Below are 14,098 nucleotides of genomic sequence, written 5' to 3'. Positions count from 1 at the left end.
GTTCAATGTTGTATCACAACATAATTGACTTTGTTACACATCCCGGGTATGGTTGTTTATTTATGTATGTGATGGCTTTTATGGATTGCAGATAGTGAGTTTGGCTTTTTACGCTTTAACCCAAAGTTCCCCAAATATTATTATATGAAGTCTGCAGTGTTCACAGTTGCTTAATACAGCATGATGAACTTGTTCAAGTATAATTATGTACCATGTGTACTGCATTATGACTTACTGTACTATAAAGGATACACTTTTTGTGTTGTGTTTTGTACTTTGATTGATGTATTTTATGATTGTATGAATGATTGTATAGACTCATAAATTATTGTAAATGATTAAAATTCAATTACATTAATTTATATGCTTTAAATACTTTGTGTACTATACATGGTTAAAAATATCTTCCTTTTCTCATAATTGGCTTTTTATATGTGTCAAAATTAGTCAAACCTCAAAAAGAAAGATACAGCATCTAAAAAAGAAACCTGCAGGTAAGAATCCATAAATGTTTGTTTATTTTCGATGAAGGATAGGTGGGATTCTTTCATTCAATGTTTTCACCAGCACAATCCAATATCCACATTACTGGCAGCTAGAAAAAGTCTTTTTGCATATGAATCATATCACTTACCATATGGAATGACTGTGGCAAAAATCCAGGGCAGACATAATCTGTCTGAAGAATTTCCTGGCCTCTTTAGGCGTTAACCTGCCTTTCTTCACCAAGTAGTCAAACAGCTCACCACCAGACACGTGTTCTAGCACAAGGTACCTGAAAAAGAGAGTGCAAGAGAGAAAGAGGAAATCAGTGGAAGAACAGAACATAAAACAAGAAGGACAGCAGAGCACGAAGGACAACATTTCACTTGTAGGGACAGGAATAAATACCATAGAGCCCTCTGCAAGGACCCTAAAGAGAAATAGAACCAGAGCTCCCGATCTTAGAGGCCTGTAAGAACTGGTGCGATGTAGGCAAGCTAGTTCCCTCATAGCCATTACACACAGACAAACACCCACGATCAATGATCTGATCTCCCAGAAGCCGTATCATGTTGAGTGTTTATTTTTTATTCTGTCATCTGTAAGATGTCCCCACAGTAGGAGAGTGAAGCATGCCAACATTGTATTACAAATAAATGTGAAGGGTTCTGATATACTATACACTCTGACCTCCTGTGGGAGGCATCAGAGGGATGATACAGTTGCATTACACTGCAAAAAGATGGAAAAGTTGTGCGAAAAGCCCTTAGACATAAAGGATTTAGAGGCTTATGAATTCTGCTAAGGTACAGACAATGTAAGCTCTGTGACAGTCTTGTCTCAGCACTCGGTTAATCAAGCAAAAGAGACAGAGAGGGAGGACAAGCGGGAACGGGAAATCCTCTAAAGTTCCTTGGCAAACATAAACAGTATTTGTGTTGCTATTGTTGACTGTATATCTTAGAGATGGAGCAAGAATTTTGTTCGATGAATCTGCTCCGTTTACCTCACCAAACATGTGTACACACACAATCTTCCCTGCCATCAGATTTTTTTTACAGCCACTCTTCAGGTGGCCTTTGAGCATGTGTGGCTGGGCTTATAGGAGTGCGCAGTCTGTCATCCTGACTGTATGGCCATGCTCTAGGGCTCCAAGAGGACAGGGAGGAGATGAATCTCTGCTGACCCAGACCTAAAGCTGCATCTGTGGGCAAAAAGCCAGCTGTGCCCTGCCCCTGCTCCGGACTGCTCTGCTCGTATATCCTGTGCTGAAACTCCCTCCATCTTCACTAGGACAAATTGAAACTCAGACAGGCGGTTAAATACTCACTGTCTTCTCTCTCTCTCTCCATGCTGTGGATGTGTGATTGTACATGCACCTCTTCAATTCTATTGATCACATCATCATGTTGCAAAGTACTGTAAGTCAGCCACAAAGCATGCCCTTAAAGCCAGAAAGCGGGCTGGAGAAAAACCTCAATAACTGATTTTACCCTTCAAGATCAGTTTACTTGTCATCGGTAGTTCTCAGCCAGTGAAAACAGTTGTATAATACTTTCTGTGGCTCTGTAAGGGAGCGTTCTAAAAGCTGTGAAAATAACCCTTGTAATGTCAGCAGAGTTATCTTGGCTTGGAAACTGCAAAAGTTTATTGGAAAGGCTGCGTTAAAAACTGGGGGTGTAGAGTTTGAAATATGGGGGCATTTATCAGGCTGGATGATGATAAAGTCATACTATCAAGTTTGATTATGAGAATTGTGTCATTTTTAAAGTTTTACCCGACTAGGGTGAGGACATCTTGGCCTCTGCTGTGTATTTTTGGACCCTTCTTTCTGGACTTGCTTTGCTGGACTTAATTGCTAAACTTTAAACTAACTTCTACATACTTTGCTCTTGCATTGCTTGTGAGATTAAAGTTACTACAAGGAACTTTCATTTTGTGTTAATATTAGCGGCCCTTGTGGACAAAACCACTGGTGGTTCGGACACAAGCACATAACCTGAAGCCTGACAAGATGAATTCTCGCATGATATTGTGATGTTGTGATCTTGTGAATCCAGCTGCCTCGCAAGGTAAGGCATTTAGAATAACTATATAGATAACAGCCAATCTTCTCGTTCGCTTATGTAGGTTATATAGAGGCATCATGAGACTGTTTCATAACCAGTTAAAAGTTCCTTGTAGTAACTTTAAGAGATGATTAACTGTTCATACCATCATAAGAAGTATCAATACATTTTCAGAAATACTAGAATGGAGTGAACGTGGGACTTGGAACAGATTTGGCTTTATTGTGTCCCAATGGCAACAAGGCAAAGATAAAAAAAAGGTGTTTAAAGAACACGATCATCATCTTGCATGATTACAATTACACGATCAAGCATTTTGTTTAAACGTTGGAGCAAAAAATCTGAATTAAATCAGTTTACAGCAACACTATTACACGTCAAGTGTACTCATGTGCATTACGTTCTCTTGTACTTTTGAGTATTCTTACAGCTACCATTTTTCATTCTTATAGGCATACTTTATATCAACATCATGATGTGATCATTCATTTGTCGCAATGAAATATCCATAAATAAAATATTGTTGGGCTATGTATCAAACGCCTTCCACTTCTCCCTCACCTACAGTACACACTCACCACACCACTTTAAACAGCTTATGGTGTGCCAACAGCATAATAAATCTTAAAGCTACAGGGCTGCTGGCTCCAACACGCTATGTGTATCTATCAACTATTGGCTTTCAAGTGAAGATATCTGAGTAAGAATCTGAACAATATTAATTGCAAAATTACATCACTGATGTGAAACACAGAGTTCACTGGTGATGCAAATATTAAGCAATTTGTCCTCTGTGATGCTACAAGTGACCAACTGTCAAAAGTGATGAAGCAATGGGCACAAAATGTGATTTTAATAATCCAATTATAGGATGAATCATAATATTCTGCTAGTCCTATCATCTTAAAGGATGACATGTACAGTATTGCATGTCCAATCCTATTTGGCCTGTAAGCTCAAGATGAGAGCTAATTGAATTTAGTTGACAAACAGTCCTCTGTAGATCAAGGGGGCTGCTATAAACGACTGATGGGCTTGTCACTCACCACTGTTAAAGTTAGCTAATAGATTTATTTATGTGTCTGCATGTGTGCATGTGTGTGTGTAGCGGCTGCAGCAGAGTAATGTGACTGCCACCCTCCATGGCTAATGTTTCTTAATGCAATAGTGTTGCCTCTGATAACCATGTCATGGTGTTTACATTACGGAGACTTCCCTTCCCTATTAGCATTCCCCTAGCGTGCGTGACCAAATTAAATGCCTCATGCCAATACTAATGGAGCATCCGCCCCTCCAAGGCTATCATTGTTGCCCTCCAATCATAATACACCAATCGAAACCGCTCCACAGGCCAACAAAATAATCTGTGGGATTTTAAAGAATGTTCTGCTGTCCACAAGAGCATTTGTAAATAATGATTTTGTGAGCCAAAAAAACCTTTTATACAACCTTGCAATCATTTACTGTGTGCAGTGTATTAATGATAGTATATTTTACATGATTCAAAATTGGACCACAATTAACTGGTGATACTTACAAGTATTTTTTATTTTCGTAGACATCATGTAGCTTTAAAACATGCGGGTGTTCTATGAGCTTCAGAATAGCTATTTCTCGCTCCACCTGTATGAGAGAGGGACAGATAGGGAAAGAGTGAGGAGGGGAAATAGAAGAGAGGAAGGAGGGAGAGAGTAAGAGAATAAGGAGGGAGAAAAAAAGAGACTTGATTAGTGTTGTTAAATGTACAGCATCATTCCAAGACAAGTGCAATCGTCCTTATTTGCCCTCTTCCACTCCAACTTTCCTGTCACTGTTGCCAAAACTGAAGTACCAAGGAGACCAACCAACTGACCCCAAAATAGCCTGTGATGACGTCTCACTAAGCGTTTTTCTAAGGTTACCTGTGAAGGTCATTGTCAGAGAGACAAATGTGAGAGGCAGCAGTCTGTAATAACACTTTACACAACCAGCACAAGGGCTTAAGAGGAATAAGTAAACCAATGAAAGGAGCTGACTGGCACTTTCTACTGACAGAAAGGACAGAGATAAGCTTTGACCACACTGTGATTCGGCATCCAGGCCAGTAAGCACTGCTATCTCAGGTGGAAAATGTGGTTTGCTTCAAAAGCTGAAGGAAAACAGGTTGTGTTTGTCTTATCTTACTAAAAATTGCACCCTTTCCTCTTTAACAAAACGAGGCCTTTGCAATCATATTTCATAATCCCGTGGTTTGCTTGAGGTGAACATAAATCAGCTTGGTTAGATAAGAAACATGAAGTAGAATAAGCTGTCAGAGTCAGACATCCCACATTTGAACATTTCTGTCCACTAAGAGGACTGCCTGTGGGTCAAAATGTCCACTCAGGTACATCAACTTCTTCCAGAGGAGGCTTTTTTTTTTCCGGCAGTCAGTCTGAGACAGTGGCTGTACACATGAACACAACACCAGAACAAGCAGATGGCTGAGTCCACACAAGTTTCTGAGTTCCTGTTTTTGCTTACGGAGCTGCTGAGAGACATCTACAGTATACTGTGAGACCGGTAAGAACTGAATTTCACCAAAATCGAGCAGATCAGTTTGGATTTGTGTCAGCATCTCTGGAGGTTGTAGTCAGCATGTACAGCTGCCACTGAAAATCAGCATGGAACATACTTCGACAGAAGCCACCACTAATCTTCAACCCCCTGTGCATCTTCTGCTCTCCTCGCGGTTATCTGCTCACACTTCTCCTACACATTTCTTGTCCATCTTCTCCTCCACCCTCTGTGTCTAGCTTTAACTGACAATGATGGAGATGAAAGGACCGTGTGAGTTAAAGGCTCCTGTGCCTCGTCTCAGTCTCATCAAAGTCAATTTCACTATGTCACTCGCCTGTGACAGCCTTCACATTGCTTTACTGTCACACTCATTGTAGCTTAGTTTTATGAACACTCATGTGGAAGTCAAAACTCCGATCGGCCAGCTAACTGTGTTTCTGTTAAACTCCCACAAAGCTGTTTGCTTGACTGGGTGTAAAATCAGGTTCCTTCCCCCCTTATTATGCTCTCACATTGTTTTTCACTTCAGCTTCTATTAGTCATCTCTGCCCGCTCAGGTATTGTAGCCTATTTTCTTGAAACATTTTTGATGATTAAATTCTGCCAAAACATCCCCCTTTCCACTCCTTATCAAGAGCAACATCTGATGCAAAGTGTGTGATAAAAACTGAATTGAATTGAACTGAAATGAGTTTTTATCACACTAAAAACTGAATTAGCACACGTTCAGTCACTAAAGAGAAATATGCAATGCACTGCAACCCGTGTTGAAGCTGCAGCCAACAAAAAAAGTCACGGGAGAGTATAACGCTAGGCACACAGCTTGTAACAGCTAGGCTAATCAGGGCTAATCCGGAGACTAATGACTCTGGATTCTGCACTCAGCAGCACTGCACTGTGCCACTTTCTCACCTGAGGCTAAGGTGTGTTGTTAAGAATGAGCCCGTGGTGGCTAGCTAGCTAGTTGGCAGCTGGGCTCCCTGCAGTGAGACTAATGCTACCCAGGACTCAGGGAGAGGTGAACGAAATGCTACAGAGCCAGCAGCTGGCTTCCTAAGCTTCCTCTAAGCGCCTCCTTATAGTTAATTGAAATAAGAGAAATAAGGCTTAATGTGATGACTTAACTGTACAACAGCCTGCTTATTCCAAGATTAGCTGTTGATTAACACACTAATGTAAATCTGTGGAGCACCTACTGCTCTATCCAGCAATATACAGTACAACAGTTTCATTAAATAGAAATGATCAGACAAATACTTGTACACCTCCCTTGCTTGCTAACGGCAAATGGAGTAAGGTATGCTGTTGCATGGGTTATTTCAAACAACCAACTGCTTACATACACACACTGACTAACTGTTGGCACACTTCTTATCAACGCCTCAAACACACACATCCATCCAACACCTCCATAACTTCATGGTAGTATGCATGCCAGGTGGCCATCCTCTCTCTTGGCCTGGCTCCTGTACATGGCTCTGCACTCTCTCATTAAGTTTCACATCTGTGAGTGTGGACGGTTCTCTCCAATCGCCATATCTCCGTGGCACTTCATTAAGCCTTTATTAGCAGGCGGTTGGATACCGTTCGCTGAGCCACACACAAAAGCACAGATGGACAGGTGGTCACATGAACACACACCTTCTCGCTTTTATCCTTCTTGTTACTTGTGCTCAGCAGTTCAATGTGTTGCCAATTTGCTAAATTCTCTGATAACCAAACAAGTTTAGAGGAGAAACAATAGTTAGAGAAGAAACACCTAATTAGAGAGCGGAGGTCAGACAAGAGCGCAAGACTGACACTAATTCAAATTGTTTATTTGACAGCAGGATAATTTGTCTTGTAAAGTATGTGGTTATCACTGTGGAGTGCACATCATTAACCGAAGACGTCAGAACAGTAGCCTGTTAGTAGATAGGCTGATTGGCGACGCTTCGACCCACAGGGTTTCCTATCAGTGTCATATCCTGCCACACTAAATGGATCAATAGATTGGAACTGCAGTGGGGATTCCTGCTAAGGTGTTAACTACAACCATGATGGTGTGTGTTATGTTGCAAGCAAGAAACTTCTAAATAAAAAATAAAAAAAATGATGCTGTGTGATGAATTATAAACACATGACATCTTCCTACTCCAAGGAACAGCATTTTGTTGCTCCATATTAAAAGCTAGAGCACTTTTTTCTTCACCCTGTAATTGAATTCTGATATTGTTGTGTTTGAAAGTACGTCTAATGTGATTTATTACTTGTAATTATGGTGTAATTTGCAGGTGCAGATGGTATGTTGTGATGGAACAGTAAAACGAGCCCATGTGAGAAGAGGAGGACTGGGAAGACTGTAGCTACATGGACAAATGAGGCACAGCGTTCACTGGTAGTCACATGTGTCACTCCAAATTCAGAGGATGAGAGCCAGTTTAGCATAGTTCCATCAGCTTGCTATTGATTCTTTAAATTACAGCTCTGCATCTGAAAGGATGAATGGATGAGCAAACAAATGACTTGCGACATCAATAGTTTCATCACTGTGGCTAAGAGTCCAGTGATGGAGGAGAGAGGATCAGAGACAGCCATGCAACAACAAAGACGTAAAGAGATTAGATTCATGTCACACATGTCACAGAGCAAGGGAACAGAGAAACCAGCCCAAAATCTCAGAGGGGAAAATATTGGATCACAGGCTCTGTCATCTCTCACTCTCCACTTATTGCATCTTGCGCTCTTTCTCCCGCCTTTCTCTCTTTCTCTCTCATGCACACAGAAGGAAAACACAGACATTTCTGTCACCTCCCCCAGGCGAGCGAGTGAATGGTCCCTTGATACTGAGATCTGAGGATCAAAGTCAACAGGGCAGCCATGTGTGTCAGATAAAAAAAACGGGGGTGGCTATACTAACATGGGGGCTACAGTGCATGCAAGAGCTGCTGGATGGATGGAAAAACAAAAGAGAAACAGAGGGAGGATGAGTGAATGCGTGAGCATAAGCCATGTAATTCTCTGCAATGGAGAAGACTAAAAGAGAAATGTAGAGGAGACGGACAGAAGGAGAGCACAGCGGCAGTGAGGGAGAGAGAGACTGAGATGATAACAGGTAAGGCGATGAGGCATCAATGTGAGGAGCTAAAAGCGTGTGACAATCAAGGAAATGAGAGACCATTCCACTTACAAGGCTTTAATTCACCTGACGGACCAAATATCTACAGCACTTGACAACTATGGATTAATTTGTAACATACTGCTACTGTACAAAGCTTGTAATTTTATTCAGTAAATTTCAGAAATGTGGTTTTATGACTGCATTTATGGTTAATAAATTATGTTTCCAACAGAAGGCAATTTGTTAGTACAGAGGGTTACCATTCTGACAAGTAAGATAATCTATGGACAAACGCTCTTCTATAATTTCATTCATTAACTTCTGTTACTTTTCATAATAACAACAAGGGTGAGTATATTTTCTACAACCCTTTGTAGAAGTAATTTTCTTCCTCCAAAAACATTTGGAGCCCTTGCACCCCAATCAGCTTCTTCATTTCAGAAACATCAGTGCTTGACAGTTTATTATATATGTACTGTGTGTATTTTATATAAAAGATACGATTCAAAGAGAGAAATCTTACAGTTTATTTTCCGTCTTATTTTTAAATAAATTCACAGATTCACCTTTACTCAACCTGACAGTCACCTTCTTAGACATCTTACTAGTAGAGGTTAACTTTCAATAAGATATAGTGGTCTAAACTTAAGGAAACGTTTTGCAATGCCTTGTACATTACATTTTAACATGTCATTACATATAATAACATTTTTACATCAAGTACGGCAGAACATAAGTGTTTTATAACAATTTTTCGTTGTCAAAATATATTATATTATAATATATTATTATTATTATTTTATAGGTAGCAATAAGGAATAAGCCATTCTTTCCTGCACATTATTTTCCATCGTTAATTGTAAGTCATTTGATTTTAACTTGTGCAAATGAATAAAAATCAAAAATAAAACCTAATTTAGAATTGCAGGGAGGGAGTTGCAGAAGATGTATAGATAAGAGAACATATGGGTGAAGGCAAAGAAAGGTACAGGGGGAGTAATGGCTGGAGAGGGGGAGGTGGGTCCAACTGTCAGTGAGCAGAAGGGGAGGAGACAGCACAGCTTGGCTACTGGCTCACAGACAGAACCAGTCAGCTTGTCATCCATTCATACTTTTGACATGTGGACACATTAACGCATGATGCACACACACTGTACACACACGCCACTGATCACGGCAAGCTATGAGCCACCTCCATCCATCCATCCATATGTCGGTCAGTCAGCCAGTAGGGCAGAATCAGTGTTTTCTGCCAGGAGCAGAGGGTAGCCAAGCTGGTGTGTGTGCATGCATGTGTGTATCTGTGTGTACGTGCTTACACATGCATGTAAATGGTAAGGAGTTTAGTGGCTGTAGAGTAGTATATGTCAGTCTTTGTAGCCATCAGTTTCAAGGGCAAACACATAGACACACACACACACACACACACACAGAGTCTACTCCTGACATCTTAGAAAAACATTGGGCAAAATGAGCCAAGACTGTCTCAGGGTGTGAGTTCAAGTGTGTGTTATGGATACTCTTCATCTACTTGGTGTGCAGGACATGGCCACTACCTGGAAGATGATATTAAGGTGTTCCTGGGAGAATTTGCTTAACCAAATTTTTTTTTAGAAATGATCACAGACACACACTGCAAATGAGTGAATGCAATACAAGATCAAGGTCAAAAAAATCCAGTTATGATGCATAAACAGATAAAATTTCCTAAAACAATTTCAGTGAAAATTTAGGAGCAATCACACTGATCAAGAGTACTATTTTCTCAATCCTTTAACCCTCTAAAACCTACATAGACAAAGAAGCGCCTGGACATAGTTTCATATTTTTGCCAATTCTGAGCTTATTCTTTCAGTGAGTATCAAGCGTTATACACCATATGATTCAGGGGATCCTGCCCTTTCTTTCTGGTGCAGTGTAAAGTCACCATCACGCATTACCTTTGTGTGAGCATACTACACATATTTGACAAAAAAAGAAAAACGCCCAGTGAAAAAAACTTGTGTTTTGTTGAATAACTCCATAGTCAACCAGGGAATGTTTGTTTTTTCAACATGAAGAGTTTTGGAGCTCCATGTGAAGTTTGGTGCAAATCCACATTTTCCTCAGTGAGTTACAGCCATTTATTTGCATATTGTCCTGGGCATTTTCTTAGGAGACAATGTGTCAATATATACATTTTGGTGCTGTCATTATATTTTTATCAATATCACCTCTGGGAGTAAATATCAAAGTGTTATATATCATTGGAAAATAGACAACCTAATCCGCTGATATATGGAAGACTGCAGTCATTTACTTTTTGTGCACCATGTGCACACGGTGACTCGAGTGAAGCCAGTTCAAGATGCCTCGGAAAGCTGAGAATCTCAAAAAAGCTTGTCCATATTATAAACGGTTCCAAAGTTATTTACTGTTTTGTAGAACATGGTCTAGCATAGCATCAATGTGATGCTCAGTTCCAGTGGGTTAAAATGGACTTAATTTCCCCCATAGTAATCAGCTCTGACAATTTCAGGTTCTTCTGTACATCATTCCAGGAAGAAGGGGTAGTGTTTTTAAAGGCTTTTTTGCCTAATTCTGTTTTTACACATGTATGTACACAGATAAGGAGGAACCAGCCCAAGGAGAGATTTATATAGAAAAGCCAACCAATGCAAAAATCTGCAGACATATAGAGATGACCACTTAGCAGCAGCATACAGAGTACAGTGTTGTACACGCTATCTTACTTCTTTAAGCACTGGTCAGGTGCATTCATAAAGAACAGATTGCTGTAATTCTATAAAAGTAAAAAAGTTGCTGTTTTGTGTGTTTCCTTGCCTGGAGGGAGAAACGAGATTTATTCCTAAAAAAGAAACTTAATTCAAGTTTCAGCTTGGAAACAAGGTTTTCAATGTGTGATTTGAATGACAAATTCTGATCTATAATGATACCAAAATACTTGTTCTATGTTGTGACCATCTCAATTTCAACCCCTGCAGCAGTTGAGATCTTAGGCAGATCAGATGTTAACTCTTTGCCATTTGAAAATAGCATGACTTTGGATTTGTCTACATTTAACACCAACTTAAGCTGAGTTAAATGGGACTGAACAACATCAAAGGCAGACTGCAGGAATTCAGGGGTCTGTACTACTGAAGGGAGTGAGCAATAGATAACTGTATCATCTGCATAAAAATGGAACGCAGCATTTGATAAATTATCACAAAGCCACAGTATTTGGTGAGGGAGTGTGTGTGTGTCAGGTAGATGTTTTATCTCTCACTACTGAGGTAGTCCCACTGAGAGCAAAACAAAATACAAAATAAAATCATATTTGTATGATTCCATTCCAGTCAAAGTCATCGAACTGAAAAAGTAATCTCTCTCTTACTTTCATCTTTCTCTGTTTATTGCTTTTCCCTCCACCCTGTGGACCTCACAAATACACAACTGCATGTGCACACATGCAAACACACACGGATACACAGTCTGCGCAGCAGGTTTTTCTGATAATCACTGTATCAGTCATCCTTTGTGGTGAGGAGGTAAATTCCCCACACGGGGGAGTTTGATCAATGCCAGAGACATGTAAATCGATCTGGACATAGTCTCTGCTAGCTTCCTAGTCCTTATCCTTTATCCATCTCCCACCCTTTCAAATCTTACTCATTACCCCTTCCCACCCAAGACCAATTCTGGCACTCCTCCTCCTCTCCTATTCCTTATTTGTTGTCTTTCTCTTGTTCTATCATGTCCGTGATGTGTACCCGTGCTGCTGGCAGATCCATCAAGCTGCCACTTAGACCAGTGGCAGGCCACATCATTTCATACTAACAGACATGTCCCTGTATAACCTTGGTCATATAAGAGTCTAATGGCAGAGGTCTTCCAGACTATAATCATGAACATCTTGAAACTTACTGCATGGGCTGATAGGCAGGATTGAGTATGATGGGCCAGGGATAGGGTAAAAAAAGTGTGTGTGTGTGTGTGTGTGTGTGTGTGTGTGTATGTTTATATATGCATCGGCATATGTGCGTTTGTGCAAAAGCCATCAGCAGGATGAGTGATTTATCAGTGACGGGCAGGAGGTGGATGCCTTTGGCAGCCGTGTTTTTGTGTCAGTCGTCTGAAGTGTTTTTTTGTCAACTCGTCCAGTTCAGTCACTCACTCCCTAAGAGAGGGATACTTCATACAAGAAGATTTGTAAGGTGACCTTGGATTGAGTGGAGATGTGAAATGTGGATTAATGAACTGGTTTTCACAGACTAAAGAGAGACAGCGCAGAACAGAATGCAATGATTAGATCTGAAGGTCATCTATATCAGTTATAAAAGTGTAAATCTAATAACCTACAGTAGCCTAAATGTGCTTACGAGGGTGATGAATTGTTTCTAAAGTGCTGTACAGCAGGATAAAACTGTATCCTCTGAGGATTCTGGAGAAATTTGTATTAAATGCCATCTACTATTAAGTGCTACCTCATCTTTTTTTTTCCAGCCAGCCTTAAATTAAAAAACCTATGATATAAATTTTGCTTGTTAAAATGTTGCAGTTTTGTTAACTATCAGAGAAAGACCAGAGTAAAAGCTATTCCTCCTTTAATACACAAAGTATCTATGAAAAAAAGGTGATGTCCATGATGAAAACCAACCATTTATAGGAACACTGACATGATTTTGTCATGTAAGAGTGACAGAAGTGAACTACACTTGTGCTGGTGTTGATAAATGTAAAGTGATGTCAGAACAACTCAAACAAAGAAAGTGAGCAATGAATGAATAACGAAGACTATTTAGTGCAGTAATTCAAGCAGACAGTGGCGATGCGCTAACAGTGGTTCACTTTCCTCACTAATTATCTCCACATATGAATACATGGCCTATTCATTGACACATGACAGTGGTCAATAGTTAACCAGGCAGAGGAGTCAATAATGGACGGGCAACAGGTCAGTAGGTAAGACCGGTCAACTGAAACAACCCAAATTAGCTCAAAACTTTGTAAATAAATTCAGAATAGCTCTAATAATGTAATCTGGGAGTTCTTTTAGCTTCTGCACTTGTTAATTAGGTCTTACACTGAGCGAGAGTCTTTGACACATAAAAGGAACACTCTTGTGCCCTAATCATATGGTGTATGAATACAAATTTACCCCAAAAATGGCAAACCATATTTGCGAAAATATATACAGTGTCCGTATGCATTAACATACGTGTGTTTGTGCTTTGTGGACATGTACAGTAGTGTGTGAGTGAGTGAATGAGTGAGAAAAGGAGAAAGAGAGAGCGTGTTCTCGAGAATGTGTAGCACAACAAAGTCATTAGCAAACAATCCCCACAGGGGCGTAGATGAAGGAGCTGATGAAGTTAAGTGTCTTGCTTTAGATGTTCAACATATTGACCGCAAATTCCCAAATATACATCAGGATCCGTCCCACACTCATTAACACTGCCAAGACGGAGCCAATTTCCATGTTTATTCGCAACAGCTAAAAGTGGTTAATTTATGCTGGATTTGCAAATTAATGTAGCCTGTGCATAATGCTAAAGCCTTGTGCAAGCAAGTTAACAGCATAATCAAGAGATGAAGAAGTGGGTTGAATACAGACGAATTACCTGGATGTAAATTTGGTTCTCCGAGTACATGCATTGCCGTTTACCATGACCACATACAAAGTAGTAGGTCGGGATATTAATAGTATTCAACCCACTTAATCATCACTACTTATACCACTATCAGTACACAGTAAGTTCTGAATGTGGAGCAGCTAATGAATGTGTTATACACACAGCTGCAATGTCACTGTTCTGTTAACTGTTCCTTCATATTACAGTAAATATATACTGTGAGGTACATTTGATACCTGTTCACACTATAAGTTCCAGTTTACACTATGAGATCATTATCAGGGGTGTGTTTG

At 40.0% G+C, this 14,098-nt stretch overlaps 1 protein-coding gene across 5 annotated transcripts in view; it reads right to left on the bottom strand.

Annotated features, from left to right (window-relative positions):
• The window catches only part of brsk2a (BR serine/threonine kinase 2a), a 173,582-nt gene that overhangs the window by 50,318 nt on the left and 109,166 nt on the right, over nt 1-14,098 (bottom strand). For all 5 annotated transcript variants that reach the window (XM_042412263.1, XM_042412264.1, XM_042412262.1 and 2 more), the window contains 2 exons: nt 4,090-4,175; nt 635-775 (listed from right to left, as the gene is read on the bottom strand). In XM_042412263.1, coding sequence (XP_042268197.1) covers nt 635-775; nt 4,090-4,175 — 227 coding nt within the window. The remainder of the gene's footprint in view (nt 1-634; nt 776-4,089; nt 4,176-14,098) is intronic.

The sequence above is a fragment of the Thunnus maccoyii genome, chromosome 5 (assembly GCF_910596095.1).
Source record: "Thunnus maccoyii chromosome 5, fThuMac1.1, whole genome shotgun sequence".
Taxonomy (NCBI): Eukaryota; Metazoa; Chordata; class Actinopteri; order Scombriformes; family Scombridae; genus Thunnus; species Thunnus maccoyii.
This window is presented reverse-complemented; position numbering and strand designations above follow the sequence as displayed.